This window comes from Gopherus evgoodei, chromosome 11 (genome assembly GCF_007399415.2).
Source record: "Gopherus evgoodei ecotype Sinaloan lineage chromosome 11, rGopEvg1_v1.p, whole genome shotgun sequence".
NCBI classification, from domain to species: domain Eukaryota; kingdom Metazoa; phylum Chordata; order Testudines; family Testudinidae; genus Gopherus; species Gopherus evgoodei.
Window position 1 is genome coordinate 59,586,272 of NC_044332.1, and position 19,129 is coordinate 59,605,400.

Genomic DNA, 19,129 nt, shown 5'->3' on the forward strand with positions numbered 1-19,129 from the left:
TTATTACAGTACATTGGTGGTATTTTTTGCCAACCAGGAGGATACACACCCACTATCTATATACATTTATTTCAGCAATTATTTAGTTTAACTGTACTGGATAGAAAAGAAAAAATAATTTTATCCAAACATGTTTTACATCTAAATCTAATTGATTTATTCAACAGAGGAAGTATTATCTATAGTTAGTGAATTGAATGAATAGTGTCTGGTCACTATATTCTTCAAGATTTTAGAACTGGTTGATCTCATCCTCTCATACTTGATTTCATAGATTGGAAGATAAAAATAAACTTTTCTTCTTTTTCAACTTCCAATTGTTTTATAAATGTTGAGTGAACTAATCATTGAAATGAACTAATTGAATCAACTGGATTGAAGACAATATTCTCTCTGTACCTGCAGAAAAAACTACTGCTGTCAAAAACTGGTTGGTTTCAGATACTTACCAAGTGACTTCCACCTATCACTGGTGGTTCGAGTTTCTTTAAAACTTGACAACAAACATAATTCTTAATGTTGTTTGGGGTTTTATTATTATTATTAAGCCTACTTTTATGTCACGGAGGTCACGGAAGTCATGGAATCCATGACTTCCAGAGACCTCGGTGACATTCTCTGCTTCAGCCCCTCAGGCTGTGAGACTCTGGAGCTGGCAGCCAGCGGGGTCCTGACAGGGTTCCAGCAACAGGTGACAGGGGGCCCCCTACAAGGTTCCAGCAGAAGGTGACAGACTCCTTAGTGGGCCCCCCTGAGGATTTCAGCGATGGGCAACAGCCTAAAGCAAGGGGTTGGGAGGAAGGGGGACACCTCGGGCGAGCAGCTGGGGTGTCCCATTTTCTGTTTGGGAAATGTGGTCACCCTGCAGCTTCCAACTGCTGCTGGCAGAGTGGGAAACCCACAGCTCCCAGCCACCACTTCTGCAGCAGCAAAAGTCACAGGCTTCTGTGAATTTTTATTTATAGCATGACCTGTCCATGACCTTTACTGAAAATAACCATGAGAAAATCGTAGCCTTAATTATTATTATTACTATTTATTATTTATTTCATTTTAGTTCTTTTATTTGACTACGATAAGCTTGGGCCTTAACTTAGGTTGTCAATTTCAAATTCAATTTTAAATAGTTTTTAAAAAAGCAACCCTGCATTTAATATTTTTTTTAAAATTCTGATTTAAATACAAATATTTTTAAATTAAAAAATGTTGATTATTATCCAACCTGCTGAAATGTAATCACTCAGCCTCCTCAGGCAGATCATCAGAACATTTCCGTCGCCTCAACCAGGTAAATCTATCTCATAGTTTGTGTGTTCAAAATAAAGGTGGCAAGTTAAAAGAAGGCTGAATATTCAGTCAAACCCCATAATATGATTGAGATGAAGAAATTAACTATTTTGTTATTTTAATTTTTTGGAGCATATTTGATGTATACTTTTTTATGGTACTTTACAATCCTCAGAGAGATCTTTTACACTTTGTATCATTGTCTAACATGCTGTGAATAGCATCACATGGCCCAGCATAATAAAAGTGCTATAATAATTAGATATGTAATAACTGGGAGAGTTCATAAATTATTTAAATTCAAACAATCAGTTTTAATTAGTAAAGTGAGCCTTGAATAATCTCTGGGATATCTCTGTGGAATACATATCTATGAGTATCTAGGTAATACTTATCACTGTTGCTACACATAGATAATGAGAATTAATATGCTAAATAAATAGATAAATCTTAAAGGTACAAGTTTAATGTAGTGTTTGGGGAATTATGTGCACAGTGCCAGGAACAGGAAAATGTATAAGTGGTTTTTAAACAGTAAAATTATTTTTAAAATGCCTTTCATATAGTGATATGGTACTGAGGTTTTAGCAGTGGCTTATGGAGTGCTAAGCTTTAACTTGACATGTTTCCAGTTTCATCATGTTTTCTTAGTTTAAAATAGACAAGCTCGGTCAGGACTATTTTAGTTTAAAGAGATTTGTAAAATATTCTAAACATAAGACATAATGTTATGCTGAAGTTTTCATGGTTTTCAGCATTTCTGTGTTTGCAATTTAAAATAAGTCGGGTGAATAATATGCTATGAACTGTTAATAAATTGGTATTAAAATACTAGTATTAAGCAACTGAACAGCTTAAACTTCAGTAGGATCCAGAGTTGTAACCATCCATTCCCGCCCCCCCCCATTTTTCCATGCTGCAGGTAGCAATTCCTGTCAACTAAACAATGGTGGGTGTTCCCAGCTTTGCTTACCAACATCAGAAACTACCAGAACGTGCATGTGTACGGTGGGTTATAACCTCCGAAAAAATCGTATGTCATGTCAAGGTATTTAGCTTTTCAGTTCTTATTTTTGCTAAACAAATGTCATGATAACATTGAGGCAGAAGAGGAGTCCTTATTTGTGTTTTTTTTAAAAAAAACCTAAATGAACAATTTTACTAAGAAAAGCATGGCTAGTTTATGGCAGAAGAAAGGAGGTCCCACTATAGCTAAGGATTAATTGAACCTCTCATTCTAATTTCCATGTTTCGGTTCCTCATGACTTTCTCAGATTTATTTTGAGGAAAAAAATAATGCTAGGAAACTTGTATGTGTCCCCTTCTTTTACATACACAGATGAGCAGGACCATCGTTCTGTAGCACTTTATTGGTTCACATCTGCTGGATCTCTGTTTTTACAAACCATGCGGGTGTACAAACTTTTCACTAGGGGTCTCTACTACAAAAGGATGTGAAGAAGCTAACTAACATCTTGGAACCTGAAGGGTAAACTTACAAGAATGGCTGCTGATAGGAGCTACAGCAGTTACTTTTATCCTAAATTCCAGAAAAGATTTTGCCTCCAGAATGGATTATAGAAGTTAAAGGACCTTTTCCAATGTGTTGAAAAGTTTTTAAATTGAATATTTTGGAAGCTTCCCCAAAATGTTTGGACTTCTTTGTTTTTAGGCAAGAAAAACATGGTTTTCAATAGGTATAACATTTAGTATGGAACTTTGGTTCCTCAAGAAGCCTCCAGGCTCAGGGCTTCTAATTCTACATCCAGTGGAAAAATATAATTTTGTTGGAAGTTGGTAATGACCCCTATATTTACACTGCCTAACACTTTCCATTATGAAAGATTCTTACAACGCTCTTTGAGAAATTTTAAGATTTCCATTGTTTGGAATAGACCTTTGGAATTCAGCACAGGATAAGACATCTGACAAGAGAATTACCTTTTCTTTGACACTGGAAATTCCATTCATGTTTTGCTGAGATATACAATGTTGAAAATCCCTTACTTGCTTGTGTTCCTCAGGAAGATTTTCAGCAGACCAAAATAACTAAACATGGGCATTTAAGGACAGACTCACATTGCTGCTACTGTGTATATGCATTATAATAGTCTTTAACTACATAATTACATACGTTTTTTCCTGGAAGATCCCTGCTTCATTCAGTGCACAAGAGAGACATACAAGAAGGCAGACTTAAGGCTGAACAAGCAATCTTAAATCTGGCATTTCTTAACTTTTGAACTTTCGGCTTTTAACCTAAATTATATTATTTTAATATGGTGGTTTTTGTTTGTTTTAATGTAATTTTCATTTGCTTTTACAGGCAATAGTAACTTTTGAATCCATGGCAATGGTTTCCCTGAAATAGTTGTCACTATATGTTTCCTTTCTTCTACTTATGACTTGAGCTATAAGGATGAATGAACAAAGGGATTACTATTAAAAAAACGTATTTTCTTCATTTGTAACCAAATTAAATATTTCCTAAATCATCTCAACAGTTATTTTGCAAGACTAAATCTTCCTTTAATTTAAGCATTTCATATCTATGAAAAGATCTGATTCAAAATAACTTCAGTTTCCAGATGTTCAGAGAACACAGAACTAGAAAAATAAACATTATCATCAGACTGGAGAGTAGTAGTACTTTACAGAGTTCCCATACCAAAAAAGAAATGTCAGTGTGCAAAATTTCCATGTCTCAATGGATTTGTTTCCTACAATTTGCTTATACTAACCCAGAACACAATAGAGATGTCAAGTGATGTGATGGTATATGAATTTCCTATCCATATATTGAATTTAACATCTAAGCATTACACAAGGAAATCTTTACAGCAGTCTTTTCCTTTAGAACCTTCCAAGCACCATATTTATTTTTAAATTTGTAACAATGTGTCTTTTCACTATTACATGATTACTCCCATGCTTTTTTTGGTAGTGGTCAAAGCTTTACTTATTTTCTGCTTTCCCGTGTAATAAGAATGAATATATATAACTCAGAACATATATGAAACTGATACATGTTTTTCTGCTATGAGTTTTTATAGTACTTAGTACAATGGGATCCAAATCCTGACTGGGATCCGTGAATGCCACTACAATAGAAATAGAAGTAATTATGATCAATGTTAACATCTTAAATCTAGTAATTCTCAGTATGATGAGACAGTCACAGAAAACATGGAGACCCAAGGAGTTGGTTAATGAAAGGATTAAATGAGTAATATCTGTTCTTTTTCAAGTGTCCGCTGCATATTTCCAGCTATATCATTTTTTCTATAAAGCAGCATCCATTTGGCTCTTATCCACTGTCTGCCCTCCTCTCTATGAAGCATTCCAAGTATATAAAAGGGAGAGGGGCCCAAACTGTATTTCTGTTTCTTTTTAACTGCTGAAGGTGCAGCAAGTTTGAATCTTACACAATGTCCTCAGTGCTTTTCTCATCAGCTTCTTTCTTGGATTCTGCCTTTGTGGGGTATTTTCTTTATAGCTAGTTAGGTAAACAGTTGGTACAGGTTTCTTCACTTTAAAGACTATATAGTACCCATTGGGCACATGCAACACCTAAAGGACCTATAGGAAAAGGAGGGTCACCTCACTCACTGTTACTGATGGTGGGAGGTCTTCAGGTCTTCTCAACTAAGTCTGTAAGTTCAGCATTGACTTTGGATATCTGTTAGTCTCAATTTACTCTGTGCTTGGCTTCAGTAACATCCATCTCCCTGATCTTACCTAGTCTTTGGATTCCCTCTGAGACCTTTTCCATTTGAATTACCTAGAACACCTTTTCCAGTTCTGGGAGAACACTTAAACCAGTTCTCTGGAATCCAGAAACCTCTGTTAAACTTCAGCTCATCACTCAGGTTACTTTATTGTACTTGGTCATGGCATGTAACAGCTCTTTGTCTATGCTGGCCAGACCTAGATGCAGAAAGTTAAGATACAAGATACCAGAATTCCAGTTCATTCACACACTGCACAGTTTACAGACATCTTTACTAACTACAAACATCTATGCTTATTTTATGTAAAGACCAATCACTTTTCAGATTGCATAAGGCAATTTTATTAGTTCAAGTGTTTTGTCTACTTTGTTTACTATAAACATACCCACAATAGTTAGTTGTTTCAATAACTATTTGCTTGGGTTTGTTCAGCAATTACTTGTTCAGGTATGTCTTGTCTTCACTTGGGCCTGCTCATGTCAGCTAAGCTAAGCTATGTTGCACTCCTTTTCATTTTCTCTTATGTTAACATTTGTTCCATTTGCATCATATGTCTCTCTGTGCTTGTGTCATAAACAGATAAGAAAAGTTAATAGCACAGAAGTACTTTATATCTCTTTGACTGTAAAGGGTTAGCAAGTTCAGTAAGCCTGGCTGTCACCTGACCAGAGGACCAATCAGAGGACAGGATACTTTCAAATCTTGAGGGAGGGAAGTTTTTGTGCTGTGCTGTTAGTTTTGGTTTTTGTTCACTCTGGAGGCTCAGAGGGAGCAGATGTGCAACCAGGTTTCTCTCCAATCTCTCCAATACAGGCTCTTATAAGTTCAGACTAGTGAGTACTAGGTAGATAAAGCGAGTTAGGTTTATGGTTGTTTTCTTTATTTGCAAATGTGTATTTGGTTGGAAGGAGTTCAAATGTGTGTTTGACTGAAAGGAGTTCAAATTGGTATTTTGCTGAAAAGATTTTAATTTGTACTTGTATACTTAGGCTGGGAGGGTATTCCCAGTGTCTACAGCGGAAAGACCCTGTACCTATTCCATTTTAAATTTACAAAGATAATGTTTACTGTTTTTCTTTCTTTAATTAAAAACTTTTCTTGTTTAAGAACCTGATTGTTTTTTTATTCTGGTGAGACCCCAGGGGACTGGGTCTGGGTTCACCAGGGAATTGGTGGGGAGAAAGGAGGGAAGAGGGAGAGAGAGGCTGATTTCTCTCTGTGCCAGGCTTACTTTCTCTCAGGAAGAGTCTGGGAGGGGGAAAGAGAAGGAGTGAGGAAGGTGAATTGTCCTCTCTGTTTTGTGATTCAAGGAGTTTGAATCACACAGTGATCTTCCAGGGTAACCCAGGGAGGGGAAGCCTGGGAGAGACAACGGTGGGGAAAAGGGTTCACTTTCCTTGTGTTGAGATCCAGAGAGTTTGGGTCTTGGGGGTCCCCGGGCAAGGTTTTGTGGGGACCAGAGTGTACCAAGCACTGGAATTGCTGGTTGGTGGCAGTGCTACAGGTTCTAAGCTGGTATTGAGCTTAGAGGAATTCATGCTGGTACCCCGTCTTTTGGACACTAAGGTTCAGAGTGGGGAATTATACCATGACAGCTTGCTTTTTCAATTTTATTATCCAGCAACACATTCCTGTGACCGCACTAAGCATTATTATTTGAACTCTGATTAATACTAAACTTAAAGTATGCACCAGGAGGTGCAAGCTCACCAGAGTGTTTCCACGGTCTGTACAGTATTGTCCCCAATTTGTTGTAGCTCAGCTATAAGGTGGGTAATGGGCACCAATTGCTCCATGCTTCTCTTTACTAAATCGGTTATGTTAATGCACATGTGCAGTATACGTACAAAGAGATTAATCTCTGAGTCCTGTTCAGTGTTGTCCATCACATTCTCCTCAATCCATACACTTAGCCATAAAGCATGAGTCCCAATCTGAGTCCAAAAGGTGAGACAAAACTCATCCAGGTTGCCCTGGCATGTCATTGTCCCAACTGAAAAGTGATGGTATCCTAGTGCACACATGATATCATCAAGCCTTACCATCTCTTTCACTTCTCCTTTGTGATTAGTTGGTCCCATGCTCCCTCTGAGGTAAATGTTTTCTCTTGTATTAAGCATTCACAGAATCATTTATGCCACGTTCTTTGACAACACGAAGTGTTTATCTTTACACTATCCCTTGTTGCCATCTTAACTCTATTATAATGTTATCTATGTGTTCCGTTCTCAATAATACCCATACTGTTACCATACACTAATTCTCTAGGACTCTCTGTCCATCTAGGAATAACACTTATAATTCACACAGTTGAATTATTTATTTTATGTGGTGCCCAATGTCCAGGACCTTCTAGCCTTGCAAAGTACAAATTTTCCTCCCAAACATTCTTAATTCGCTTTTCCACAATTGAGTGTTCTGTTTAACAATCTGAACCTCCCCATGGCTTTATGCCCTGCATTAGATGCATAAAGAGTTTGGTACCATATATGCTGTAACCAATTGCTTATGTAGCCAATGAGTTTAGTTTATTGTTCATTTATTGTATGGTTATAATTAACTAACATGTTATGTCATATATAATCATTGAATGTTAAATAGAGTAAAATTGTAGGATTATAGAAGTATAAGATTGATCAATAGTTAGAAAGGATAATTTAAGTAAGTAAGGCTGAAATCCCAGATATTCATTCACTTGGATATATCAAAAATATTCAACTAATTTGAAGATATTGTAGGCCTTCTGTTTTCTTGTATAGAATGTACAGAGCTGTTGCTTGAAGCTCTGTATGTACATATATGCAAAAGGACCCAAAAAACCAAAACCAGAAGTCTTTAATTGAGTTCTAATATGGAGAGTGAAATTATGGTCATTTCCACTACTCTTTTTGTCATCCAGAGCTCATCCAGTGTCTTTTCACCTTGAATTCCTCAGCCTACCTTAAAGCATTGTGTTGCTTGGTAATCTCCCATAAATGCGAATATGCAAAGACTACTCTAAGAAGAACAGTAGTTGTGGGTGAATGTTGCCCCTGCATGTTTACACTTCTCCACTCATCTCCCCCATTTCTTTGGAGTCTCAGTGAAAGATTTCCAAAGTTAGGGAAGGAACTGAGGGATGATTGGGGCAACTCTCCTGGTATACCATCAGAATCCTCCGTGGGGGAGAGGGACAGTTAGTCCCAATATGGACGCTGCTTGATAGAACATTTCTGCAGCTTGAAGCATGGGGTGTGCTATGCTGACAAGTGGGATTATGCAGAGGTGACACTCTTGAAGGACAACAATTACTGGTAAGTAACTTCTCTGTATTAAAATTCAAGCTCCAAAGAGAAATTGGAAAATAAAATCCAGCTACAGAGTGTGCTCTGCAAGGTTGGATGAGATTCACAATAAAAATGAGATTTGAAAACACTATGTCCTGGATATTGAGAGAGCTTGGCATTTTTATTTGTATAGGACTAAGACATTTAGGAAGTAAGAAATTTTTTTGTAGCCTATTGGAATCAGGAAATACTATTTACATGTAGTGCCTTAGTGGAATAAGGCCTGGTATACTGTAGGAAGGTGTTAGTTCCTCAGAGCTCAATATACAAGTGTAAGGTTGCATTGATAACAAGTCTGTCAATGTTTCTGTCTTAGAAATCTGCATAGAAAACTCCCACTTAAATTCTGTACACACATTTATATAGGGAGATATACCTATCTCATAGAACTGGAAGGGACCCCAAGGGGTCATTGAGTCCAGTCCCATGCCTTCACTAGGCAGGACTAAGTACTGATTTTTGCCCCACATCCCTAAGTGGCCACCTCAAGGATTGAGCTCACAACCCTGGGTTTTGTAGGCCAATGCACAAACCACTGAGCTATCCCTCCTCCCCCCCCTTTATTTACTCATCAATACTCTTTCCACTTGGAATCTAGATCAGTTTTTCACTTTGGGTTGGTGGTTCTATTATCCCTATTTAATTGGAACTCCTCAGCTGTGTTTCCCAGGTACAGACTGCTAGCAAATCCCCCACAAGTGGGACTATGCATATACGATATCTGTGGTTCTTCAAGAGTGTTACCTGTGTATATTCACACTGACAGTGCACTTCTCCTTTTCTTAGAACTTTTTCGTTGTAGGAATCTTGGGTTTAGCAGAAAAAAAATGAACTGGTTGGGGCCAGGAGGCCCTTTTTATAACTTTGACTCCAAATATATGGTATCTTAAGAGTACCTCTTTCCAGAAGGTTCTTGAAGCTTGGTGATGGGAAGCATAGCCTTCAAGTGTTAATATGAAGTGATAACACTTTAATTAACCATGACTTTTTAACCTTAATTGTATGTTAATGGTGGGGGTAGGGGGGGTTGCATGCAAAATATCTTTTTTTTTTTTAAAGTACAAGGTGAATCTTGAATTGGAGAAGTGTTTTTTTAAACTATTTTATTTAGAAATATCAGAAACAGCACAGTCCAATATTTCTACTGATTAAAAAGCAACAACCTCAATTAATATTTCCAGATTTTCTTTAATAATTTCTTTAAAGAGCTCCCCAGTGTGTTGCATTACAAAATATTAATTCATTAAAATTCATTCATTTTGAATTTTAACCTATGGTTACTGTATTTTGCTCTTATTAACTCTTTAATTTTCCCTTAGGTATTGAGTCATTTCTCATGTATTCTGTTCATGAAGGAATTAGAGGAATTCCTCTGGATCCAAATGACAAAACAGATGCTTTAATGCCCATATCTGGAACTTCATTTGCTGTGGGTATAGATTTCCATGGAGGTAAATAAAATATTATGTGGCTGTATTTTATATTTAAATTAAAAGACTATTTTTTCAAAACTGCTGAGTAATTACAACTGCATTTCAAGCCAGTGGGAGCTACCAGTGCTTGACCCCCCTGAAAACCAATCTGTAAATATATAACTGACCAGAGTACTCAGTGAAAAAATATTAAAATGTCATTTTTAAACTGTAATTGGTAGTGGAAGTAAGTAATAAGAAACTGTATCCCACTCTTATTTTTGAACATTTTTACAAGGAGGAGGGAGAAAAATTGTTCTCCTTTACTTGTAAGGCTAGGACAAGAAGCAATGGGCTTTAATTGCAGCAAGAGCATTTTAGGTTGAACATTAAGAAACACTTCCTGTCAGGGTGGTTAAGCCTTGAGTGCACCAGACTGGACGAGGTGATCTCTCGAGGTTCATTTCAGTCCTACTATTCTATGATTCTATAAACATGTGACTTTATATATAATTAATAAACACAAGTAATTAATACATGTTTAGTGTGGAAGGGGGGGAAATCAAAGAACATTTCTTAGAAGGGTATCAAACTGAATTTAGAGGTGAATACTTGTATTACTAAATACTGTACTAAAGACTAAAGTACGGCAGAGTCCTGAGTGCTGTGGAAGGTTGCTGATGCTAGTGTGAGGGAAGTATTATAGGAGTGCAAGGAAAACCTGGTGGAGGAATATGAGAACTAACTTATTTCCTCTACACATATCCTCATCCTCAGCTGATGAGGGGGTCCATCAAACATATTTACTATAGATGACTTCAGGGTCATTCAGGATCTTCTGTAAAGGATGGCAGAATCCCCCTGGAGATAATTCAGGAGTGATCTCACAAATTGTTTTACATTTTACACCTAACTTCCTGAAGTTGTTTAGCCATGCCTATTAATAAAGCCATTATTTAACCTTGTAGGGACCTGTAGCAGATTCCTGCATCTTTATTAGCCACATGTAAGAGGGCAGATCACAGGTATCAAGTTCCCCCTAAGGGGTTGGGGTGCTTTTTTTCATACCATGTACCTGTGACATTGTTTATAACAGCAGCACACAAGAAGTCTAAGTTGCCTGGGACACCTAAGTCTACCACTAGAGAAAAAGAACTCTTTACTCTCGGAAAGACTATGTAGTGACATCTCAACCTCTGGGTCTCTATACGACAGCACAGAAGAGGAAGCAAAAAAGATTTCATTCATTTCCTTTACAAAGTCCCCCTTCTTCTAATCAATACCAATGAAGAGCTCCTGATTTCTGCAGAAGTGGTGGTCAGTGGCCTGGGCTAGAGCAGAAATACATATTTTAGATGAATATTTAGCAGGCCTCTGCCCTGTTTGCCACCCTCTTGTGCACACCACTGCTTATTAGCATTCAGATATGTGGGGCTTTCCATTAGCACTATTAGAGTACATCTGGCTGCTATATTGGTACATCACCTGCTGATGGTCGTTGAATTTCTTTTCTTGCCCTACTATTTCTTGGGTTTTAAAGGGCCTAATTCATGTGTTTCTGATAATTAATGAGTCTTCCCCTACCTGAGACTTAAACATGGTACTTAAATGTTTGATGGACCCTCCCGTTGAGCACATGTCATTGTGTTTTCAGTATCACCTTTCTATTAAAACTAGTGTTTTAGTTGTCATTACCTCAGTTTGTAGGATGGGCGAAATTCAAATGTTAATGGCTTCACTGCCTTATTCAATATTTCATTGGGAGAGAGTAACTCTCAGACCACATCTGAAATTCCTACTGAAAATAGATTAATATAAGCCAGTTTATATATCTACTGGTATTTTTTCCTAAACCTCATGCCTCCCCGGCTGAGGCCAAGCTTCACGCACCAGATATCTGTACAATTATGTCCTTGTATATTTCTAGGACAATGGCTTTCCTCTAGCCTTTTTATGGCTTTTGACAGTAAAGTCTAAAGGGCAAGCCCTTTCATCTCAAACACTTTCCTACTAGTTGAATAAATTGCCGGTTCCTTCTTGAGTTAGGATACATTCCACTAGTATCCAAACAGTTGTGGTGGCTTGTTTAAGATGTATCCTTATCCCTGAAATCTGTAGAGCAACTGCTTGGAGCTTGAGTCATACATTCACAAACCAGTCCTCCACTGTCACAGCTTCTAGGTCAGATGCTTTGTTTGGGGATGTTTTACAGTCATTATTTAAATAGGGATTCCTATTAATCCCTTAAGAGGCAAGTACTATCCACTCACCTACAGTGGGATCTTTGTGGACAAAGAAGTGGTTACTTATTTACACTAACTGGAGTTCTTCAAGATGCCTTTTGCCACTTACATCGCCAGACCCACTCTCTTTCTCCATTGATATAGAATCCTCACCCAAATTTCTATATTGGTGAAGGAGTTGAATAGCTGCAAGGCCTTTCTGCATTTTATATCCTCACTATTGATGATGCAAGAGTGTCCAGGGTACATGCACAACCCCAATGGACTCTGCTGTATGAAATATTCCAGGCTCCCATGAATGAAACATAAATATGTATAGAAGGATCTGTCTGGACAAAGGTTTCCCAAAGAGCTCCAATTACTCTAAAGTAAGTAACCTCTCTTCAGGTATTCAGGAGAAGCAGTTTCAAAGCTGCCCAGGAAAAGAAGAGACCAAGCAAGAGACCCAGTATACCAGTATGTCTGAGCAAAGGGCAGTCCTGAAACACTTAGACACTCTGTGCTTGGCAAAGCTGCAGAGAGTACCACCACATTTTTTATTTTCCAGTTTGACCTATTGTAGCCCATAAAGGAGATTAAATAGAATGTACTACATGGCACTGAGGCACTGGTAGTTGCTCTCAGAATGAAACTTGTTTGCAAGTGTCTCAATGCGACAAAACATTTTGAGAGCTCGGGAGATGTATAGCATTTCTCATAGGACAGCTGAGATCCAAGAGTGAAAATCAAGAAAATATGGTATTTGTAGTGGGAAAAGAAGTGTGTTGTTTTTTTTCTGGACAAATTCATTGGCAAGTAAATTTTCTCCATGAATTATCATTGCTTTTAGTAAATTTTAGTAAAATTGACAGCAGATAGTATGAATTTGTGGTTAATGCATCCAACCCCAAATAACTAAACAATGCAAAGAAAATATATAAGATGCAGTAAGTTTTCAATCATTGACAAATTTAGGCTTATATCTTGGAGAAGGTTTCCCTTTGTAGTCTTCTGCAGTTCTGGAGGCCATGGAGCAGGTCTAGATGTGGAGTTGAAAATGTACAGTTGGGGCTGTTGTCATGCCTGCATGTAGGGCTGTTAATCATCTCCTGCTATGCAGGACTGTGACTTTTGGTAATGTGTAGGACATAGTGGATGGATTTGCAGCAATGGGGTTCCCAAAGTGTGGTGGGATGATAAATGACACACATCCCTATTTTGGTATGAGCCCGTCTTGCCAACAGAAAGGGCTATTTTTCTATGATTATGCATATGTTAGTAGATCACCAGAGATGCTTCCCTGGTATCACTATGGCTGGTCAGGGCAGGTTCATGATGTTCTTTAAGAACACAGGACTGTTCAGAAAGCTACTAGCAGGGACATTCCTTCTTGAACAGTAGATTAGCATTGATGATACTGAAATGCCAATAGTGATTCTTGGCCACCCAGGTTCCTGCTTGTTCCACTGGCTCATGAAGCTATTTACCAACCACCTTGACAGCACAAAAGAAAGATTCAGCTACAGTTCAGCAGGTGTTGAATGTGCTTTTGTCAAATTGAGGGACACTAGCAGTGTTTACACACTATATTAGAGCTCAGTGCGAAAAATATCCCACTGATTATAGTTATCTGTTGCATCCTGCATAATATCTGTGAAGCAAAGAAAGAAGAACTCCTGCCATGGTGGAGAGTGGAGGTTTAGCAGCCGTTTGCTGACTTTGAACAGTTCAAGACAAAAACTCAGTGTGATGCTATGTGGTTAAGGGAGGATTTAAAAGAGCTCTGTAATGGAAACCCATAGTGGTGTTCTGGACTGGACTGTTCTTTGTGCCTGGAGCTTTAGGTGCTGCTAGAAATTGTGTAGTGCTGCCTGTACCTTTATGTGTTTTTTTCCTGAACCAATGAGTTGTTTTGTGCTTGCTGTACATTTATAAAAACTGCCAGTTTTGAGTACTGCTGTGTATTCTACAGTATGAGTTGTGAACTATAAAGATAATTTTATTCTCCAAAACCAGAAATTTATTGAGTGGCAAAAGCAGCATACAAAAAAGCCATAGCCAATGCAGTAGAAACTTTTAACATAAATTAATGGAATGAAACTTTACTATTGGAAAGACAGCAAACAAATACTTCTATCCATTTGAGTGTACAAGTATAGTTTCTTGTGGATTATACATATGTCAACCATGGTTCTCACCAGTTAGGGTAAGTGAAACTGGTTTCCTTGTTGTCCTCTGGTGTGGAATAGTGGGGTGCACATGTGTCATGGTGGAGGGTGCAGAGGGCTGCTACCATGTAATACTGAAAGGACTCTGCGATTTTTACAGCTTTAGGTCAGCTAGGATCTGCAGCATTTGGGTTTCTTTCCTGAGAAGATTTATGATGTCCTGGTGCATTTCTGTCCCTTTTCCTGATGGGACTCCTGGGGCTTTTTCCTGTTCGCTCTTTCCTTGTCCAGGTTGTCTGCCATGTTGGCCCTTTTTTCTCGGTGTGATGCAGCACTGGCTTGCAGGATCTTGCTGAACATGTCCTCCCTAGTCCCTCTTCTTTCTCCTCCTCATCAGGGTCAGGCTTTCTGTAGGCTTGGAGCAGGCATCCTGCAAGGCCACTGATGAAAACAGACAGATGAAACCTTAGATTTACCATTACTATAGAAAGGGGAAGATTAATTTAAAAATTTCCTTTCCTTATTGCCATAAACCCTTTGAATAAAAGGTGCTTATTGACATGTCAGCTTTGGAGTGCCTACCTTGACTCAGGAGAGTTAGAGGCATGTGGGATTCAGCAGCTAGATCCAATCACAACAGACCAGGTTCTGTCTGGGGAGTGTGGCTGGACCGACTCATGACAATATTCTTGCAGAAGCATATGGAGCATCTGGTACAAGCCACTACTAGAGAAAATATGCTGGACTAGATAGACCACTGGGTTGATCCATTACAGCAGTTCCTATGTTCCTGTGAATTTCCAGCTCAGTATGAATGGTTTTTGAATAGTGTTTTCCCAAAAAAGGTTATGAACATTTTCCAAAAGTGAGTACTTCATTTTTAGTCCCCGCTCACACACCATCTTGTCTGAATTGCTTCCAGCTTTTTAGCACAAAATAAAATTCTACCTGACCTGTAATCTGAATTTCAGACAGATTTGCAGTATTGCCACACTTATTTCTGTGCTGCCTTCAGAGTGGCAGCTGTTGGCCAGGTATCCAGCTCTGAAGATGGCACTCTGCCAGCAGCAGTGCAGAAGTAAGGGTGGCAATACCATATCATGGCATCCTTAATTCTGTGCTGCAGTCTTCAGAGCTGGGTGGCCAGAGAGTGGCAGCTGCTGACTGAAGTAAGGGTAGCAATACCATATCATGCCATTCTTACTTTTCCGCTTCTGCCTTCAGAGCTGGGATCCCTGCCAGCAGCCGCCGCTTTCCAGCTACCTATTACCAACAATTAAAACAGCCACATATGTTATGCCAGTTTCTGCAAAGGGCAGAACAAACAAATCTTAACCTACATTTCTGAAATCCCTTTCTATAACCAGCAACTTTGATGTGTGAAAGAGTATCATTGTGCCCCGCCCCTTTAAATATATGTTTATGTTCTCAGCTCTCATCAGCACAGAGCAGTGAGGGTTTATATTTTATTTTATTTTTATTTATTTATTTATTTCATTTTGTTTTAAATTGGAAGCTTCTTTCTAAAACTGAGTCTCATGGGCTTTCACATGCTGCTCTTTGGGCCCAGTTAGTATGTCAGCGTAATGTATGTATTTTCTTATATAAAGTACTATATAAGTACAGTATTTTAAATGCAAATATTTATTAATTACTATAATTTGAAAAAAAGTCATGCTTTTAATACTAGGAATATAATTTCCAGGTATTTTATCACATATAGTAATATTTTTTTTTATTACTTCATAGATTTAGATCAAGAAACTACTGACACATTTTCTATTTTGGCAAATAAGCATAACATCCTTGGTTAATCTGGGTGTTTTAAAGGACACTGGCAACATTTGTTTATTAACTGGCTTATTTATAAAGCTCAGTTAACTGATGTGCACACTTTAAATAGTTTGCCTCTCCTTTTTTCTTTTAAAAAAAGTTACTATTTTTTTTGCCCCATCTATGTTGAGGCGAGTGTTTTTTGCTATCTCCGAAAGCCAGTCCAAACACATTCTGCCCCACTTCTCACTCTAACACCCTTTCTGACTGCGTACCTGGGTACCAGCTGTTTGCTGTTTATACAGTTTCAGCTCTGCTATTTCATGGTCTGGGGAACAGGATGCAACATCAGCAAAACAGTGATAATAACTTTTCAGAAAATGCTGTTAGTTGCACCAAATAAACAAACATTTTCTCTGTAATCCTTCTGAGTTATGATTTTAAGAGTTATTTGTAACAATAGTAGATACAACATTTTCATGTAGTCTCATCTACCCAATACACGTTTGTAGGTAATTCACACATAATCATACACTGCCTCTCAAAAGCAGTATTTCCTTGTAAATAGAATAGCTGGAAATGGCTCTCTTTGTAAACTATACAATTTCAAATGAATTTGCACAAATTTTAGAGAGTCTGGTTCTACCTACTTTCTCAGTTTGAACCAGTTACCCAAGGCCATATTTGATTTTTTGGTTTTTTTTAAACTGTGGCCATATTTTATTTTTGGAGTTACAGGCCAATTGCATGTCCTTCTGATGTAGGATGTTTGTGTTTGGGGTGGGTTTAGAGAGAATTTGGCAGCAGTGTCTGTGAGAAACTGCAGAAAGATGAACAGTTTGGCTTCAGTTTTTGAGCACAGAATTGCACTTTGTTAGCATCCTGAAATTGGCCCACACATATGTAAGTTTTGCTGTTGCTTTTGTTGTCTCATGTCTATTAGTTCATGAAAATAATGGGAGATATGTGCACAATGAAAATAAAAATAAACAGGGAAAGAATATCCTGGATCTTTATCAATGAGTCATTTCCAAGAGGAAATAGCTCACTCCATAAGTCCAAGACTCTACTTGACCACTTTAAAGACAGAACTTAGCCATCTATTCAAATGGAATTGCCATATGTTTACAGCATTAACTTTGAAGATGAGTCACAAGTTATCAAATTTCTAAACTTCCTTTGCGTCATTACATGAGGTTTTTTTCACATCTTTATTAGATATACGTGATGATTCCAAACATTTTATCTGCATGATTGCCAAGGAGAAGGGGGTAGGTGTAGGTAGTTCCCAATATGTGCCCCATAATATTTAAGAGCCCCAAATGTTGTTGAAATAATCATTTTTAAAAAGCTGTACTGGCATTAAAGAAATAACATTAGTACAAATATGAAGGTATCCCATTGGAAAGCATGCTGGTAGTATATTATTTTTATTATAAGTATTGTGGTAGTAAAAGCAATGGCCCAAATCCAGGGTCATGGCCCTGTTGTGATATTAGTTGTAAATATACAGTAGTATAAGACAGTTCCTGTTCTCAAGATCATTGGATCTACTCTGATTTTCTTTACTGGAGGATCTAGCCCATTGAACATTTATTTTTTAAATGCAGAAGATGGGGAAAATAAGTAGTTGGAGATGGGGATGGTGTTTTACTACTATTATCTTGATCCTGGGGTAGGTATTAATATAATAATATTAAAATTGTGAAGAAGCAATGTAGTTCCTCATGTGGATGATTGAGCAAAAATGTGAGGTTCATTTTGAGCAGAACATTTTTCATTGAATTATTCCCCAGTCAAAATGATAGCTTTTACTAATTATATTTTTTCTGTCTGTATTTGTTTCTCCCAGGAAATGACACAATTTACTGGACTGACATGGGTTTCAACAAAATTAGCAGAGCTAGACGAGATCAGACCTGGAAAGAAGACATAATTTCAAATGGCTTGGGAAGGGTTGAAGGCATAGCAGTGGACTGGATAGCGGGTATCACCAGTGCCTTTGTTATTTCTTAAATACCTTTTTGATAGGCCTTTTTATTCTGAATAAGACCCTATTTGATAATAGTAGACTTCTGTATTCTAGCCACAGAGAAGCTTTTTTTTCTCTTTTGGCTTCACTCTGTCCAATATTCAGAGCCTCTGGATATGTTGCTTTTTTTAATATATTGAAGATCACTCACTGTGAATTTAGCAAAAATCTCCCAAGAATCCCATAAGCTGGAAAAATGGTTTTAGACATTCTCTTATGCTTGAAGACAGATGGAAAATTAAAATGTCCCCTGTTTCTTAGGTGTGGAGTTTCAACTTTTTTTGATACATACAGATTTGGTTTGGACCTTGAGATAGAAATGTTTGAAAGTAGGATTAAAAATTACAAATTTCACTTCAGTGTATGTTCATAATAACTAGGCTTAATGAGAGAGTAATAAAACCTAAAAACATATTAAAACAAATACAGAACATTATTCTCTGCTACTATGTTTTATGCAGCTGAGATTAAACAGGAACTGGTCTTTTAAAGAAGTTGTTTCTTTTCTTAGTAATTTCTTGGTATTTCTCCTAGGTAACATATATTGGACAGATCATGGCTTCAACTTAATTGAAGTTGCTAGACTCAATGGCTCATTCCGATACGTAATTATATCCCAGGGTCTGGACCAGCCAAGATCCATAGCAGTACACCCAGAAAAAGGGTAACTTACATATTTCCATATCTTTTTTAAAAAATGCATGCTAATATTAAAACTCTACGATTAGTAAATTGGACATTCATTCTGACATCCGTTTACTGCTGAAGTCTTCAATAAAACCAGACAAAGATTGTACTGTAAAAAACAGTTTTTATAAAAATTGGATGTTCTCATATACTGAGATACTTACTATGACATCTCTCTTTAAATTTAATATTACAGTCTACTTCCCTATTTTCAGAACAGTTTCCCTACTCTTAGACAGTCTTTAAGCTGAAGGCAAGCAAGAGATCAGAAGTGTGCTTATTTTTTTTAATCTTCTTAAGTTTTTAGCATATTGTCAGAATACAAACCACCCAACTATAATAAGCCCAATGTGGTGATGAATTATTAGAATGGTGTAATTCTTTGATGGCCATAAATATCAATGTGTTGACCCCAATCTAACATCTTCTCCGCCCCAAACAAGAAGATCTCCAATGTTTATGGACAAATTATATCTGATGAAGTGCTTAAG

At 37.5% G+C, this 19,129-nt stretch overlaps 1 protein-coding gene across 1 annotated transcript in view; it reads left to right on the top strand.

The window, feature by feature from the left end:
* LRP1B (LDL receptor related protein 1B) overlaps window positions 1-19,129 on the top strand; it is an 875,307-nt gene that overhangs the window by 503,273 nt on the left and 352,905 nt on the right. Inside the window, exons 32-35 of the mRNA XM_030580310.1 lie at window positions 2,210-2,335; window positions 9,664-9,795; window positions 17,772-17,906; window positions 18,486-18,615. Coding sequence (XP_030436170.1) covers window positions 2,210-2,335; window positions 9,664-9,795; window positions 17,772-17,906; window positions 18,486-18,615 — 523 coding nt within the window. The remainder of the gene's footprint in view (window positions 1-2,209; window positions 2,336-9,663; window positions 9,796-17,771; window positions 17,907-18,485; window positions 18,616-19,129) is intronic.